Source organism: Ceratotherium simum, chromosome 20 (genome assembly GCF_057802395.1).
Source record: "Ceratotherium simum simum isolate JZ-2026a chromosome 20, ASM5780239v1, whole genome shotgun sequence".
In the NCBI taxonomy this organism is placed as follows: Eukaryota; Metazoa; Chordata; class Mammalia; order Perissodactyla; family Rhinocerotidae; genus Ceratotherium; species Ceratotherium simum.
In genome coordinates, this window is record NC_141919.1 from 26,628,894 (window position 1) to 26,647,439 (window position 18,546).

The 18,546-nt window shown below is 39.1% G+C and overlaps 1 protein-coding gene across 1 annotated transcript; it reads left to right on the forward strand.

Annotated features, from left to right (window-relative positions):
- The first annotated feature begins 1,003 nt into the window (after nt 1–1,003).
- On the forward strand, nt 1,004–16,766 carry CD274 (CD274 molecule). The gene is made up of 7 exons (XM_004436822.3): nt 1,004–1,062; nt 6,228–6,293; nt 7,179–7,520; nt 11,043–11,327; nt 13,530–13,634; nt 15,150–15,209; nt 16,294–16,766. The coding sequence occupies exons 2-7, from the start codon at nt 6,242–6,244 to the stop codon at nt 16,314–16,316; spliced, it is 867 nt and encodes a 288-aa protein (XP_004436879.1). The 5' UTR covers nt 1,004–1,062; nt 6,228–6,241; the 3' UTR covers nt 16,317–16,766.
- The last annotated feature ends 1,780 nt before the right edge of the window (nt 16,767–18,546 follow it).

The following is an 18,546-nucleotide window of genomic DNA, read 5'->3' on the forward strand; positions in this document are numbered from 1 at the left end:
TGAAATGAATAAGTAAGAAAGGCTAACGAGAAAGAGTTCACTTTATCAATTTAAAATTACAAACAAAGAAGGAAGGAAGAAGTAAACAAGGAGGGAAGGAAGGAGGGAGGGAGGGAGGGAAGGAAGGAAGAGAGGAAAGAGAGAGAGAAGCACCTAGAAGTCCAGTTGTGGGAATGGTTAAGTAAATTATGCCCCTACCCTCTGTGAGTCACGAGGTTTCAGCGTGGGCTCATCCACTGATCTGGAGTTACCAGAAGGGTTTTCTTAACCCTCACCAAGAATGTGCTACGCCAACCCAAATCTCAAGGATGGCAAGATAGAGAGCAGGGATCCACAGCATTCTTAAAAGTTGTAACTCATGATGGGAAGTTCTTTCAATGACGAAGCAACTGAAGTTTCATTATGTCGAGGAACTTTGAGGAAGTCACAAAATCCACGTTTTAAAAATATATTTCCTATTACACACACACACACCTACTTTCTAGAATAAAAACCAAAGCCATATGGGCCTGTCATTTTACTTTCTATATGTTGTAGAATTACATCAAGTTATGTCACGATATTCCGTCATCTTGTAAAAGCTTTTATCAGAAAGAGGGGAAACCTGATGGCAGAATTTAAGAAGTCTAAATTCTGAAGGTAAAACTAACGTCCTAAATCGTTGTGATGATTTCGGACGTTGGTTTGTTTTAAACCTTTTTAAAAACATCAGATGTTGATTTGGTTGAATCTTGAAGAATTTCTTTTAAAAAGCTGATTTACGGGAAACCGGATGGTAAGTTTCCCTTTTGGTTTCATTTATATGTACTTTTATTCCAAGAATGTAAGATCCGCTTATTTCTCAGATTAAAAGAGCTGCAGAGAAAGAGTCCAATTTCCGAGCCGGCTGACCCAGGCAATCTGTTCTCAGAGATGGGCGGGGACCTCTCTCCCGCTCCACCCTACCCGCCCCCCCAAAACCCCGCCCCGGCTCAATAGCGCGCGGATGCGCAGCGGCCTGTCTTCGCAGCTGGGGGCCGCCTGCTGAGTCTCCGCGCTCGCCTCGAGACTCCCCGCCCGCAGGTAGGGAGCTTTCTTCGCCCGTGAGTCGCCCGGTGGCCGCAATCTCTGGCCATCTCTCTCGCAGCTTTAAAGATGGACGGTCCATAGACCCTTTCTTTGGGATGGAGAGAGGAGAAGGGAAAGGGGAAGTGCAATGGTTTGGGGGCAGTGGAGCCGATTACCTATCAGGATTAATAAGAACAGATAACATGTTTGGTGTTTCGCCAGGTGGGATTCAGTTTTGCTTAATGTGACTCTTGTAAGTATATGTTTGTATATGTTTCTGCACGTTCATGAATATGGTTCTGAGGTAGGTAGCCGAGGGTAGAGGGAAATTCTTAGGCTGGAGGTCAGGACACCTTGGTCCTAGTCCACCCCCAGCAGCTCACTAGCGGTGTGTTCTGGGTGAGTTCTCACACCTGCAGCATCTCCTACGGTCCCTTCCTGCTGTAAGATCCAGGATACCAGAACCTGAGTTCTTGACTCTGTCTGCCCTGAGGACCTATAGGAGTCCTGAAGGAGGAGGAGAGGAGCCTGAGGAAAAAATGTTAGAACATTTCTTAGACGCATTGACCTTGGCTTATGTCAAAGTTCAGTTTAGGTTTGCCTTATAACACAGGAGCTACTTTAACTACCATTGCGCCACCTTGCTTTTTGCACCTAAAAATAACATAGTGTGGATGATTTTCTATGGATTAAATAGCCTTCTAAAATGTGATTTTTTTTAATAGCTGTATTCCATTGTGCTGAATAACCAAGCAAAATTAACCCCCATGTTGAGCAAAAAGGTTATTTGTAGTGGTTTACTATCTTAGCCATTCACTGAACATCATTGCACAGAACTCTCTGGGTCATTGCTAATTATTTCCTTCAAATAAACTCTGTAAGTGTAACTACTTAGTCAAAGAGTCTGAATATTTTAAAGGCATTTTGATGTAAATTGAAAACTGCCTTCCAGACAGGTTGTGCCATTTCACACTGACAATTGCCAGCAGTTTTTAAGAAGGACTATAATACTCTGAAGAAAAAATTAGCCTTTTTCCGTGGAAGAGGATAGGCAGAGGTTACAGGACAACAGTTAGAGTGTGGTCTTAAAGGAAGTCATAGAAGTACTGTGGGGAATTGAAGCCACACCTGGGAGATGTACAAGCATGTCTCAGGGTGACTGAAGGGAAGGAGTTGGGCACAGGGTTTAGTAGAGTTTAATAGAGTTTGCTAGTTTAGTAGAGGTTCAATAGATCAACTTTCTTGATCTATTAATGGGGTGGGTTTTCAGCTTACTTGGAGACACGCTGTCAAACTCTAGGAATTTTTTTTTTGAAAATCAAATCATAGTTCATATACATCAGGTGAAAATCAAAGGAAACCCTAAACCAACAGAAATCAAGACACTCCTTGCTCCTACTTTTGAGAAACAAAGCTTAAATTCTTTTCCCTGTCTCTTCGTCCTACCCTTGGGAGATAGAGAAGTAGTATCAGTTTCACAGTATTATACTGGGTTCCCCCAGGGACAAACCTGCTTCCCCATCCTGAGCGAACCATCACTTCTTCCCTAGGTCACATCTCCTTGCTCTTTGAATGTCCCAGTTCTTTCTGGAAATTCAGATACACTGTCAGAGTTTCTTACCTGAAGAAGATGCTGTTGTTCTTCTCTTAGACCAATTGCCCTGATGTGGGGTTTAGAGGTCAAAGACCATGTTATGCACATGGTCTCTGTCTTCCCCCTTTTGTTCTTCCACTGGTGACATTTACAGTCCAAGGGAATGGAGCCTTGGAAAAGCAGGTATTATAAGGAATTAGGTAAATATCAGATCTAATCCATCACCTTCCACTAAACCTTTGTTACCCTTAAAATTTTCAACCAAATTCATTAAAGGATAGAAACTCCACCAGAATGTTCCATAAACATTGGCAAAATTAGTTGTAATCCATGAGTGGATTTAATGTTCCTCTGGTTTATTCATTAGTTCTTTGCTTGGAGTTAGGGGTATCTTAAGTTTTTTTTCTGCCCAATATGTGTATTTGTGTTTATAATATCACATTAGTATTTTATAATTGTGGTTTAATCAACTTTGGCCCATGGAAAGGACAGCCAGATAGCTGCTGCAGCACCTCATTTCCACAACCTTTGTGTTCTCACAGGCCTGAATGCCATCCCTATCCCTATCTACAGGGCAGACAGTAAGGAGAGAAATAAGAATTATGCACCTCACACTAGCAAGAGGAGGACGATTTGTTTTATTTTACCCTTTTTGTATATGTATATGAACGTGAAGGATTCATACAGGTTGATAAGAAACCAGTAAGATAAATAGACCAAAAATTAATCAGATAAATCACAAAAGAACTAAAACAATCAACAAATTCATGAGAAATTCAAGTTGTAGCTTTCAATAATCAAACCAGAAAAAAAATATATTTTTAAAACAACACCCAGTGCTGGGTGAAGAAACAATGTAACTGGTACCGATTATCCACATGTATCGAGAATCAGAAAACTGTTCTTTCTCCTTGAAAAATAATTCCACTTGGAGAAATCTATCCTTAGGGCCTAGCTTGGGGCCTGGCACACAGTGCACACTTAACAAATATTTGCGGAATACACAAATACTTCTGATATTTTTAAAATTGGAAACAATCTTATACGTAACAATAGAGAAATTAAACATGATGGGACCACTAAATAAGATAGTTATGAATATCATACAGTAAAATGGAAAATATTTATGTCATAATATTAAATAAAAAAATGGGTGTTAAATATATGATAAGGTTATAATTACTTTTTAAAAGATTCATAAGGGAAAAGACTGGAAGAAAAATATAGACTAAAATGCTCACAGTGGTTGCAAGGTTTCTCAACCTTGGCACTATTGACATTTTAGCCAGATATGCCTTTGCTATGGGGTTTTCCTGTCCATCACAGGATGTTTAGTAGCTTCTCTGGGCTTTACAACCTTTACAACCCTCCCCCTCACCCCGTTTTGACAACCAAAAATGTTTCCAGGCATTACCTAGATTAAAGTGATAGAATAGTAGGTGATTTTCCCCTTCTTTTCTCATTTTCTGTGATGTGGTTATATCACTCTACTAATGATGGAAAACATAAGAATAAGCAAATGTCATTATTCTACCTCAACTCAGGGGTTCTGGGGTTCTTTCCATTATGCTACTCTATCTGCCAAACACTCTGCAGCTTGGCAAGGTGAAATGGTTCATTAAATTTTGTTTTTATTTTTTTCCAATAATAAAAGTGAGACATTCATTCATTTGAAAATTTGGACACAGAAAAACACCAAAGAAATCATTCACAATCTCATCTCCCTTTTTTTTTCTTTTCTTTCTTTTCTCTCATCCTCTCTTCCTTTTAGAAACCATGAATACCTGCCTATCCTCCCTCTAATTTTACCTGGAGAGATAATCACTGTCAGCACCTTAGTATGGATTTTTCTGGACATTTCCTATGTTTAAACACACACATATGCATACAGACACACAGATTTTTCTTTTTTTTTTTTTTTTAACAAAAGTGGATTTCTGCAGCTAACTTTCTGCATCTTTGCAAAATCACTATATCTACATGTACTTAATTTTGTCTACCAAAATTTATTTAACCACTTCAGCTATCTAGGGTATTCCCAGTTTGGGGCTAGTAATAGCAATGACATCCCTTTATATATATTGTCATATGTGTGTGTTTTTGTTTTTGTAAGATATACTTCTAGGAGAGGAAGTGAAAATGCATATGACATATATATTTAAATTTTTAATAGAGATTACCAAATTGCCCTCCAAAAAGGTTATACAACTTCACATCCCTATCATTAGCAGGTGAGAAAACCCATTTGTTCGTATCCTCAAAAACAGTAAATATTTGGAATCTTTATAATTTTGATCAAGCTAATAAGTGAAAAATGGTATCTCATGTCTTAAATTTATACTTTTTTTTATTGGTGAGATTGAGCATCCTTTCCTATATTTAGAAGTCATTTGTGTTTCTTATTCTCTGAACTGTATGTTAGAACCTTTTATTCATTTACCCGTTGGATTGTGTGTAGTTTCCTTATTGATTTTTAGGAGCTATTTATATATTAGGAGCATTAATCTTCTGCCTTATATAGGTATAGTGTTGATTAATTGATCAATTGTGAGTTTTTCTATTTATACAGAGGTCAAAGAGACCCTAAGACCCAAAGACCCAAAAAGACCCCGAGAGAAAACTGACTTTATTCTCAAAGTGTATAAATGTACATATAACACAAGAGAGAAAATGTTATTAAATAAACAGATTGGCTGAAATAACAGTACAAATCTTCTTTATTTACTCCTCTACTTGAATATAAGCTCCAAGAGTAGAATGAGTTTTCTTTCCAGTTCACTGCTGTATCCCCAGTGCCTAAAATAGTGTCTGGCACAGAGTAGATCTCAATCGATGTTTGCTGGATAAAGAATTGGTAGAATTTCAAGCAGGATGACAAAATGAAGAATAGAATCTAGGCAGATCACCCTGAAAGAGTGGCTGTGAGTCATTCACATCTTAGTATGAATTGTTCAAATCCAATTGTTTCTCCTTCTCACTCCCCCTGCTGTTAATGGAATCAGTTTATTGAGGGAATAGGATTTATAATTTGGAATAAGTGAAGGACAGAGAGTAGATTTTTGAAGAATGGCAGCTGGGGGAGAATTGGCATGGTTAGGGTAGTGATGTGGAAGGCTTGAATAGTTAAAGGACAGGATGAAAGTATTCAGCTGCTAGGGGAAAAAGGAAGCATTGAGAAGTGGGGGATGTGGAAGTCATATTCTCCTTGCTTCGAAATTTTGCATAGGGCAGGTTTAGATTTCTAGATATGTTACACTGCAGAAAAGACATGAAATAGTTGAGAGGATTTTGGTGCAATATTTTCTTCTTGGCTTCTTTTGAGCATAGGCTGTAAGTTTTTTTCAGGGCTTGTAATTAAATTTAAAAATTCTCATCATAATAGCTTTTTTTCATTTGCCTTTATATGGCTCTGGGATTTTAAGTGAAAGTATTGAACTTCTAAATTCCCTGCTGCATTTCGACACTTACAAATCAGTCATTGTCTGGTTATCAGAAGACTATTTCAGTCAGAACTGCCAAGTCCCATAATGTCTGGGTATTCAATTATTGAGTAAAGCAGTTTTCTTTTTGTGTTTTCCATAATTAGGTCATTCCAGAAAGATGAGGATAGTTAGTGTCTTTACATTCATGGCCTACTGTCATTTGCTGAAAGGTAAGACACCAAATCCTTTCATTAGGTTCTATATTTTAAATATTTTAACCATGAGTTAAAAACTAAAATAATAATTAAAAATGGATGTAATTTTTTTATAGAGAGGACATTCTATTTTTCCTTTTTTATTTCATAAACATATTTCATAAATCCATATCATTGGATGAAGATATAAGGAATATAGACAAACTGAAAGAGACAAAATTAACCCATTACCCATTTATCCCTTACCCATTGTTTATTTCCCAGGGATAATTACTGAAAATATTTGGGGAAATGGCCTATGTGTACATTTTTATTTGTTTGTTTTATATAAGGGCAGGATCATTCTATCTATGTTGCTCTGTGACCTGCTTTTCCCAATGACTATATTCTAAGGAAGAAATAATTTGTACATGGAAAGTATCAGGGTCACACAGTACTGGCATCATCCTGAGACCTTCCCTAAATCTCCATACCCATGTACCTCTGGCCAGACAACAAGATCAAGAGTTTAGGGCAGTAAGAAAGGAGGACTATTGGAATCTACCACACAGACTATGTAGAAGGCAAATAGGTGTCCAGTCAAAGGACATTCTGGGGATGTCCACATGAAACAAAGTCTCCCTTGTTGTAAGTACCCCATCACCATATAATATTTCTATAGTAATGTGTGTTTATGAATTTTGGGACAAGCTAATTTTGTTATTCTAACTCAGGGATGAGATACAGCATCCCCAAACATGTTTTAAGCCCACTGGATAAAATATGTGTTTTAGGGAAGTAGGTACTTAAACATAATTATCACATGAGTGACCAGAGAAATTGTTTGTAAACCCTGCACTCATTCTGTAAATATTTTGAAGAGTGTTCCATCTTCTGAAGATTGGTCCTGTCTCTTTTCAGCATTTACTATCACAGTTACCAAGGACCTGTACGTGGTAGAGTATGGCAGCAATGTGACAATGGAATGCGAATTCCCAGTAGAAAAACCATTAAACCTGGCTGCATTAATTGTCTACTGGGAAATGGAGAATAAGAAAATTATTCAATTTGTGAATGGGAAGGAAGACCTGAAGGTTCAACACAGTAGCTACAGCCAGAGGGCCCAGCTGTTGAAGGACCAGCTCTTCTTGGGAAAGGCCGCACTTCAGATCACAGATGTGAAATTGCAGGATGCAGGAGTTTACTGCTGCTTAATCAGCTATGGTGGTGCTGACTACAAGCGGATTACTTTGAAAGTCAATGGTAAGAATTATTATAGATAAAGAGGCCCAACCTTTATTAAAACCATATCCCAGTGTTGAGAACTTTTCATTCTTGGAAGTCCAGCCTCACTTTCCACAGCAGCCGTCTGTTCATTCATTCATTCACACACTCCTGCAATAAGCATTTCCTATTTGACAGCCCTTGGAGATCCAGAGCCAAAGGTGACAGAGCCATGTTCCACCGTATGTTCAGTTTTCCTAAAAATAATTTCCTAGTCTTTTTTTTTTATTCAACTGCTGTTTTTTAATTTTATTAGGTCTACTAGCATTTTCCTTCCTTTGAACCTATGTCCAACCCAAATAAATATATTAAAAACAAACCCCATTGTAAGGTTCACCTACAAAAAGACTTGAAGTCAATCTATGAAGGAAAAAAATAATCATATCAAGTATAGAGGAAACTATTCTTCCTCAGAGACAGTATAAACTATGCTCACTGGGCATACATTCATCTGAAAAAATCTCCAACGTTATCTTAGAGTGTTGAAGAGGAACTGTGAGTGTCAAATTCCTGGGTACTGACCCACAAATGTGTCATCAGGTTACCTGGTTCAAAGTTACGGGTTGCCACTAGCTAAGTAAAGGAAAACACCTCAGCTGACCACCTCTGCTTTCACTGTTAAGATTCATAGAATTGAGAGCTGTGAGGATCCCAGGCAAGAGCAGCTAATTCAAACGCCCAAAGAACAGAAATCCCCCTAAGGGATCTTCTGCTCACCTACTTCCCACAATGACACCTCTGTCATTTGAACTTCTGTTCACAGTCTATTGAAATTATTTTCTGATATTGAGCTGAAATCTGCCCTCTCTAGTCATCGTTTTGAGATTATCTGCCTGCTTCTTTTGTTTACATGATAACATTTTATTACATGACTAGAATTAAATTATCATCACTTGGTCTTTCCATTCCTGGCCTAACTACTATCAATCTGAAGGTCAATAATATAAGTAGAAAAAGTTTACATTTATCATAAATGGATAACTGATCATTATAAAATCAAAATTATATAGGAATTAGGAGAAATGCATCTATTCTATGGTACATTACTGGGTCTCTGATTCTGGCTCAATTAATGCTACTGTTGTCAAGAAAATGTCACTTGTGAAGTAGATTTAATTTTAATTATATTTTACCATGTTTCTTCAGAACAGTGATATTCATGAAAGCAACCTGGTGGGATCCCAAGTTGGGATTTTCAACTTCTCTTCAGTCCATCAGCAAATATCAGGCACCTACTATGTTTCAAGTATTAAAGAAATTATCAAGACTTAGCCCCATCAACAGCCAACGTTGCTGGATCTGGGATGGGGAAAAAGAGCATAGGCCTGACAGTCAGATAGAAGGAAGTATAGAGTGTATAAGTTTCTGCTTCCAGAAAAGGTTTCTCATCAGCCTGTAAGGGGTATGCAGAGATTGGGACAGCTGTCCCTGTAGTGAGGAAGGGTGTTCTTCCAGGGCATCTGGGCTCTGTAATGTCCCTTGTGGATCTGCGATTTCCTTTGCTGTGGTTCGACACAGTGGGAAATCTTCTGGTACTGATGATGTTTCCAAGGAGGGGTCGCTGATGGAGCAAAACAGATGACCAATGAGATTTGAGGATCTGATTTGTTTGACCATTCTGTTTTGTATTATAAATTACTCAATTGCATCCTAGTCCCAATCCATCTTGTTGTCATTTGCATACAGTGGTCTTGGGGGTTGAGTTGAGCTGCACTGAGAGCAAGCCAGCCACCAAGCTTCAATTGCACTAAGGCAGTGTCACCAGTAGAAGTCTGGCCAGCTTGCATGAGCTTTACAACTCAAGGAAGTAGAACTCCTGAGTCACCTCCACATGAAAATGATTTTACAGTAACGCTGTCAGCCTTCTCTTCCCATCACTGCAAACTTGTGGTAACACAGCTTCCCCACAGGGGGTTTACTCACCATGGGATTTTAAACATGAAGCATTTCAAAACTGAAATTAGAAAGAGTTTAGTTTGGGATTAACTCAATTTTTATTAACACTTTGAGTGTTATTCCACCTTTCATGTTTGTTAGTTTAAATACTAGACTCTCAATCATCTGACTTTGAATTGAAAATATTGTTTTTCGTTAATCATTGAACCTAATAGCAGGGAAAATGAAGCGCTCATTTATACTTTCAAGATCTTACATGGGATTAGGCAACTAAAAGAACAAAGTTTTGCATAGTTATTTTGATAAAACTAATTTGTTCATATGACCCAAGGATTAACTGCTATCATTCCCTACCAAACCCATCACTCCCCTAAATTTACCAGCCAGCCCTGTTTAAGTTTCCTCTATAGCATTTATCCCCATCTAATATATCATGTAATGTATCATATAAATGTATCTATTTTGTTTATAGTTTCTCTCCTCCTAGAATATATACTCCACAAAGGCAGGGATTTTGGTCTGTTTTATTCATGCTGTATCCCTAGGACTTGGCATATAAGAGTAGTATTGGAACAAGAGCAGACAAAAATATTTGTTGAATGAGTGAATGAATGAACGAAGTATTTCCTCAAATAGGATAAGACTAAAACTTTTGAAACATGAACAGGTTGGATATATGGAAATTAATTTCCAAGACTGTTCATCAGGAGCTGTCAGTACTTTCTAAAGAACACCACGTGAGTGCACGTAAGAGGCAGGAGTAAGAAGAGGAGGAGGAGCAGCTCTAGTGTAACAGTAGTAGTAATGAACACTTACGTAGTGCTTATGTGCCAGGCCCTGTCCTAAGCACTTTGCCTATATCAACTCATTTAAGCCTCAAGTGACTCACTGGAGTAGGGGCGTCATCATGTCTAAGATGCATGCTTTCCCCATTTTACCATCTCTGAAATATGAATGTGTTTTTTACTAGATGGCATCTTAGATTCATTGATATGTGGTGTTATTCTTCTCATTGTATTGATGAGGAAACTGAGATCCAAACAATTAAGTAATTTGCCTAAGTTCACTCGGCTATTAAGCCAGGTTCTAAACTCAAGCAATCTGGCTCTGAAGTCCGTGCCCTTAACGACCGGGTAGTACTGCCTGTATTTGTACCTCCAGAGTGTGTATCGAGTTGTATATTGACTTCAAAACTACTGTGAGCTTTTCCGTGGTCCTGATATAACTATAAAACTTTACTGAGAAACATATAGAGACTTGAATAAATGGATAGACATATTTTATATTTGGATAGAAACACTGCTGGTTAACGATGACAGTTCTCTTTAAATTAATCTATACATTTACTTTGAGCCCAAAGAAAATAGCAATATGATTTTTATAGCAAGATAGTTGTTCTTTTAAGCCCAAACTTGGCCCAAGTATGAATAGAAGAGTTGAGGCAGAACTAACAGGAGTTCCCCACTGCTGAGACATCTGAACATTAAGCTTATTTCTCTGAGAACCAGCCTGGATTGATATTCTTTCTGATGTAGACAACAGTAAGACAATGTCTTATTCTGTACTAAGTGAAAGCCCGGATTTTTCTTTTTGCTTATAACCTAGCCCCATACCGCAAAATCGACCAGAGAATTTCTGTGGATCCAGTCACCTCTGAACACGAACTAACATGTCAGGCTGAGGGTTACCCCGAGGCTGAAGTCATCTGGACAAGCAGTGACCACCGAGTCCTGAGTGGCAAAACCACCATCACCAATTCCAAGAGGGAGGAGAAGCTTTTCAATGTCACCAGCACAGTGAGACTCAACACAACAGCTAACGAGATTTTCTACTGCACTTTTCGGAGATCAGGTCTTGAGGAAAACAGTACAGCTGAGTTGGTCATCCCAGGTAATATTCTGAATGCCTTATTAAAATGTGCCTAGTGTTGTCCCCTGGCGCCTAGCATGATGCCTGCTTATCATAGGCATTCATTGTTCACTGAATAAATGAATGAATGAATAACACTATATTTAGAAAATGCATCTTGCTTCCTCACCTCCATTCATCCAAGTCATATTGCTATTTAATAAACATTCAGCAGATATTTAGAATATGCTCTATGTGCCAGGCATTCGGGACTCACAGAAGAATAAGACGCTGTTCACACTCTCCAGGAAACAGACAAGAAAACAGACAATCTTGTTCCATGTAGGAAATGCTTTTGTGGCTGGGGGATCTGGGGGAGCACCTGAGAGGAAGAGTCAACTCAGGCTGTGATTCGGGAGTCCAAATCTGAGCATATCAGAGCTGCTCCTTTCTTTCTGGGGTTTCTGTGACAGAAAGCAAATGGAATGTACTTTTCTATCTTATTCCTCATGGGAGAGATCTTTCCTCCCCATCTGTGAAAGTCTATGACCTTTCAACTCAAGGCAGTCTGCTCAGTGCACAGGAACATAAGGCTGTGTGTCCCTGAGCAAGCTACTTGACTTCTGCATGCTCCACTTTCCCTATATGGTTATAACATATCAGGCAAGGTTATCATAGGGATAAATGAGCTACGGTGTTTGAAAATGATTTGAGACTCTTGCCTGTACTGATTCAACTATTTTTTGTCTCACTACCCTACAGTAGTGGGTAAGGCGGGGTACAGAGTCTGATGAGAGGCTCAGACCTTTAGAGAAAGTGAGGTGGGAGAGCATGATGTTTAATGTAAACCCAGAGGTTTCCTGAGAAGCACTTCTCTCCCCACCCCCCACTAGATGTTGACAGTAAAGCTTTAGGTACTTCAGAGAAAACAACTAAAAAATGGAGTAGAGGGTTGAGCTGGGTGGCATAGTGGTTAAATTCACGTGCTCCACTTTGGTGGCCTGGGGTTTGTGAGTTCAGATCCCAGGCACGGACTTACACACCAATCATCAAGCCATGCTGTAGCAGTGACCCACATACAAAATAGAGGAAGATTGGCACAGATGTTAGCTCAGGGCCAATCTTCCTCACCAAAATATATATATATATATGTATGTATATATACATATATATATATGGAGTAGACAAGTCAAACAATAGGAAAAGGCAATCCAGGATGGTCCTATGAATAAAAAGAGCAAAAAAGTTTGAGAAAAATTCAAGAGGTGCTCTTACTGGAGTCTAAGTCACTTTGGCAGGAGCTGCCTTAGTGGGTTCCTGCCATTTAAAAGCTGTTTTATGACAACTTATTTGTGGGAGGATCTAGGGCAACTTACCTAACTGCTTGGAGTCTGTTTCCTTATCTGTAACCTGGGGATTTTTTTTAATACCTGGCATGCCTAACTGATGAAGTTGTCTTGAGATTCAAATAAAATAGATATGAACAGCCTTTGTAAAGTGTAAGCTACTAGACAAAGGCTCACTGCTGTTGTGGCTTTAAAGCTCAAACATTAGTCAGGGATCATGATTAATGGCGGGAGGTGGGAACTAGCTGTCTCTGAGCGTCGTGTGCCTGGGACCCTTTTCCTTCCTGCATGGACCACAGACAGAGAGATTGGTGAGAGGTACCAATGACTAGATGTCCCAAGATGTTCAAACTGTGGAGAAAGAAAAGAAAGCAAACATTGATCCCCGATCATGACCACAGATATGGAGAGGTAGGAGCTCGTTGGCAGTTCCAGCTGGCCTTCGTCTTCCGTCGTTGTCATGTACAGTAGGCTGCTAGCTTCTATAAGAATGCAAGAGGAAGTGAGATAACCAAGGCTGCCATTTAGTATTGAGCAGCCATTCCCTGTGGTACTATGCTAAGCACTTTACAGACATTAGCCTCACAAAATTTATTATCATTTCCATTTTGTAGGCTGGTTAAAGGGTTTGCCAGAGGTCAAAAGCCAGTGAGTGGCAGCACAATTTAACCCCAGGTCCATCTGTCCAAAACCTGAGCTGCTTCTACTTTTCCATGCTGCTCCCATTTTCATATTAGAGGTGTCTCACCATTCCAGCCACTCACTGGCCAGAAACTTTTGGTATTTAAGAAAATTAACCTAAAGCCATCCTAAATTAAACTTCAAAGGTGGTTATTCTCTTGACTTTTTCCCATCAAAATTTTATCCTGAGTCAGTTTCTTTTTGTTTTGTTTTTCAGAACCACTTATAGTTCCAGCAAATAAGAGGACTCATTTGGCAATTCTGGGAGCCATCCCATTGTTACTTGTAGCCCTGACAATCATCATCTGTCTAAAAAGAAATGGTATTTCCTTTATTGCAATGGTCCCCACTGGGGATGTGGGGAAATGTGGGGGAGTGCTATTGTTGTCACTATGGCATGTAGTAGGCAGAGCCAGCGATGCTAAATCTCCTGTAATGTGCAGAAGAGTCCCACGTAACAGGAAACTGTCCTACCCAAAATGCTAGCGGTGCCCCCACGAGGAAACACTGATTTGTAAAATGCTGCCTTCCTATTAGCCTTCCCTTCCAGGGCGAACTTTCAATTATGCAAAGTAGGTTTTAGCTATGCCTCGATGTGAAACCGTGCGTCACCTCTTCCTCTAGTTCTGTTCATTTCGCTGTTCTGCAGCATCACCTACGTTGGAGGGCAGCAATAAACACTGTAGTTGCATTTCAAGGGGGTAAGAGTTGCATCATGGCTGCAGGGAAACCTGACTGCCTTTGCAAGATGGCACAAAGACAGCCCACTGTTCAGCAGCAATTATAGTGAAGCAGAGCAGGATTGCTGGGTGAAGATCATGTGTACAGGGATGAGGGGTAGGAGAATGGGTGTGCCTGGAGGATGACGAAGACCGTGCAAATCACCACAGACTTACATGAGAGAAAAAGCTAAAATGCCTCTTGGGTTTCGGATGACTTTGAGTCTTGCATTAGTTGCGCTGTTATATTAAGCTGGTTTCTGGGCACCATAAGTAATAAAAATAGTTTCTTCTGTAGGGCTGTGATACTTTTACAATAGAGTATTTTATGAGATTTCTGGCTGAGAGTGTTATGTAGTTTACTAAATAATTTGCATGTGTTTATCTCTCTATTTACCCATGGGAACAATTAAAATCCAGGAAAATGAGTCTATTCAAATAATTTCCTCCCCTTTTAAGATGATTCAGATTAAACATTTCCCCAGTACTTTGAGAAGTATGCCAAGTGATCCAATGATGATCTGTGTATAGAGTTATCTGATGTCAAATAGGGAAGTGGAAAATGGAAGGGAATTCCAGCAGACGTTGAGAAATTCCCCACAACCCCTTTAGAGGGCGGGTAGATCTGGGAAAGTGGTGTAATTGACGGAGTAGAGGTCAGCTGTTTCTAAAGAATAAGTACTTGACAGAACTGAGACAGTTAGCCAGAATATAAGGATCAAGTTTCAATGATAGGAAGATCCTGAGATGGAGTTGGTTTGTCCAAGGAAGTGACTGTTAGCCAACTTGCATTTTGAATATTTCCTTGTGAAAAATAATTAGTTGGCATTAGGAATGGCTGGAAAACCAATGCATAATAAAGTACCTCAGAATATGGTCCATCTCTGAGGGAAGGATGGAAAATAAAAGTATATACTCCTAAAGAAAATCTAGGAGCAAAAAACATGTGTCCTAAACTGTTGAATTAGCCTCAGAGGTGGGAGCCATGGAATAAGGAAGTCTACCAGATTTCCTAGGGAACTAAAAATGTTTCATAGGAACCTAGAATTTAACCTTGAGTCACTGTGTGGGATATAGAGTTGTGTTATGTTGGAATAAAAATGATTTTTTTTTTTAAGTGAGAATGATGGACGTGGAAAAATGTGGCACCCAAGATACAAACTCAAAGAAACAAAATGGTAAGAATATTAGCAGGGATCGGGGAGTTAAAGAAAAAGGAAACAAAAAGTTAAAATAATAACAAGGAGAAAGCTATCAGCCATAATCTCCCCTCCTTTTAACGAATGCTTGCTGTTGGAACTGCTGGCTACTCTTTGCCTCACAACTCTAAGAACTCTTCCCACAGTCGGAGGAGGTTTAGGGATGGCCCTGGAGAGTAAAGAGTGGTGAGCATGTTTGTGTGAGTGGGGGGAGAAAGCTTCTCTCTGCTAGGTTTCCATTGCTCTGAATCCTAACATCTCCCTGCAACAGGGGACCAAGCTGACTTATGTGGATGGGTGATAGATAGATAGATAGATAGATAGATAGATAGATAGATAGATAGATAGATAGATGATAGATAGGTAGAAGTTCTATGTCAGGCACTGTGTTAACTGCTTCATGTGCAGTACCTCATTTAATACTCCCCCAAATCAAAGAGATAAATACTGGGATTATCCCCACTTTATAGTAGAGAAAACAGAGGGTCAAGAAGATAATGTAAATTGCCCAAGAACATATAGCTGATAAGTGACAAAAATCAGGCTTTGGAGCCCACTGGCTTGACCATAGAACCTTGCTCTTAACCTATCTGCTTAATTCCATTTTGCCACAAATGTCTACATTTATAAAAGGTGAGAAAGACCTCACCCAGCTGATTGAACTAAGAAGAAAGTTGTATTAAGGTTTTTAATTCTTTTTAATGTAATCAGAAACCAAACCTCACAAAGAGCCCAAGTTTCAAGTAGTCTAATTAGCTTGGACGAGCTCAGTCAGGTTTCATTTTGTGATCCATAGCACTCACATGTGTTGTAAAGCTAATTAGTGACTGTTGTTTGGATCATCCTAGAGTGACCAACTGTCCCAATTTGCCCAGGGCTAAGGGGTTTCTCAGGACATGGGACTTTCAGTTTTAAAAGCAGGACAGTCCCAGGCAAACCAGGATGGTTGGTCACCCTTTATCATGTAAAGGTAATTGGGCATAAATATAATCTGCCTCTTTCTCTTATTGCAAATTTATTATATCAGCAAATATAAGTTATGTTTCTCATTATCACTCTCCAGATACACAATTTGAAGAGACGTAATCCAGCATTGAAACTTCTGATCTTAAGGCAGGGATTCTCAGCCCGTGGTCTGAGTTCGTCAGGGCCAAGCATGCCAGAGAAATGCAGTGGGCCAACAGGCTGCAGGTGATGTCGGAGGCCCAAGCACTGAAAATGGAAGCTGGGAAAGAAGAGAAGGAGAACGAGGAAGAATGGAGTAGAAAGGGTAGCCTGAAAGGAAACTTCGGTACTTCAGAATGACTGGAGATTCATCGGTGCAGATGAAAGGGAGAAAGGACACTTCTGAATGATAAGCCTCCATGCCAATTGTCCATTGCTCGTCCTAGGAAAACAAGTTGAGATTCCCTGATTTAATGGTTGGTGCCTGCAGAAGTGCCCTTTGCCTTCACTCAGTGTCTCAACTTGTCTTCTGCGTGATTGAGAGGCCCAGTGTTACAACAGTATTTAAGTATATTTCTATTTATTTTGAGTCTATGGGGTCTTGTCATGTGAGTGTGGTTGTGAATGATTTCTTCTGAAGATATATTTTAGTATAAGTTAAAATTTTGTCACCAAACTAAACTTACTGCTTAATGACTTGTGTGTGTCCAGTAAAATATGTAGTATTTGTAAGGTGCTTGGTATCCTCTATAACTGTTGGTCCATAGGAAGCATAGAGAACAAACCATTGGTTTGTATAGGATGTTACCTTATTTAACCTGTTGGTACTTTGGTTGACTTGAATAATCTTATTCTCAGACCTCAAGGTAAAATATGTTACCACAGTATCCGTTGCATTTAAATATCAGCTTTACAACTATGTGGAATGCTACGCACAAAATCTCATTTAATCCCTGTTAACAACTGTGTTGTGGTAAGCACTATTATTCTAGCCATTTCACAGCTGAGGGAGCAAAGAGAGAAAACAACTTGCCCAAGCCAGTAAATAGCAGACCTCAGATTTCCACGACTGTCACCCACTGTCCTTTTAGAATACAATTTACAGCTGTGTTTTACTTTAAGAAATTCATTCATTCATCAGACATTTAGGAAGTGCCCTTGCCTGTCAATCACTGTATCAGGCAGTGAGTCTACAGATGTGAGCAAGATAAAGGACCTCCCCTCAAGAGCTCGTAGTATCATGGGGAGATTGATAAAATTTATTATTACAATTTAGTGCAGTGTCATAGCATAAGGTGTTGGAGGAGAGTGATGGTGGCAGGAGGAAAGTCTAGAAACGCTGCCAAAAAGGGGGGGACATTCTGGGTGGCCAGTCAGTGTGTTCCTGGACAGCTGAAAATACTTAAACACTTTATAATAAAGCAATTTTAGTTTATGAGGAGAAGTCAGTATTTCTTAAAACTGGAAAATAACTGTTGAATTCTTTTTCTATCATTGTGTTTACCCTTGATTTATTTGCCGTTACCATACCATCTGATGCTTATATATATTATGTCTGGTATTATTTAGCAGTTCTTTCTTTTTTATTTAAATGCAATTGAATTTTGAATTCATACCTTGCCATGATTCAAAATTCAGAAGGTCCAATAGGAGACATTAATAAGTCTCCATTCCATCCTCCTAGTCATCCAGTTTCCCTTTCCAGAAGCAACCACTCTTGCTTTTTGTTTATGTATTCTTCTACAGCTATGTTATGAATGTATGTGGAAATATATGTGAAAGTATATATTTTTTTATTTTTTCCTCTTTTTCACATAAGTGGTAACATATTATGTGCCTGCTGTGCACTTTGCTTTTTTTATTTAATGTATTATTTCTTATGTACCAGTCAGAACAAATTTGAAGTTCCCAGAGGTCCAAGATGTTTTGTTTGTTTCTAGATCATCTTTTCCATAGCCTCTTCATATCTTTTATAAGACTTCATACATGCTAAAAAGTTACTGCATCTACATTTAGACAACCAGCATTTGTTGAGTACTTGCTCTATAACTGAGTTTGGAGTTGATTTATTTTGTGTTTCTCAAAGTGAGACCCATGGGTCCTCCAGGGTACAACCTTATTACTAACTCCATGATAGAATCATGTCTGGAACTTGTTTTTTTTAAATCTGTTTTCTCTTGAGTATAAACTTGACTTTGATGTTGCACTTACAAAATTATGTGTTCTTTGTGGAAATTCGAGAAGAGTACCTTGACCCTAGACCCTCATCTATGCCAGAAAAGGCGCATGAGCTGGCAGGTCTCATCACTACACATGCCTCCTAAGATGTTGCTTTCCAAAGGCTTTGAGATTTAGATGCCATCTCAGGAGG

Coding starts and splice junctions, on each gene's coding strand:
- CD274 (XM_004436822.3), top strand. CDS start 6,242: ATGAGGATAGTTAGTGTCTTTACATTCATGGCCTACTGTCATTTGCTG. Junction 6,294..7,178: donor CTACTGTCATTTGCTGAAAG/GTAAGACACCAA, acceptor GTCTCTTTTCAG/CATTTACTATCACAGTTACC. Junction 11,328..13,529: donor AGCTGAGTTGGTCATCCCAG/GTAATATTCTGA, acceptor TTTGTTTTTCAG/AACCACTTATAGTTCCAGCA.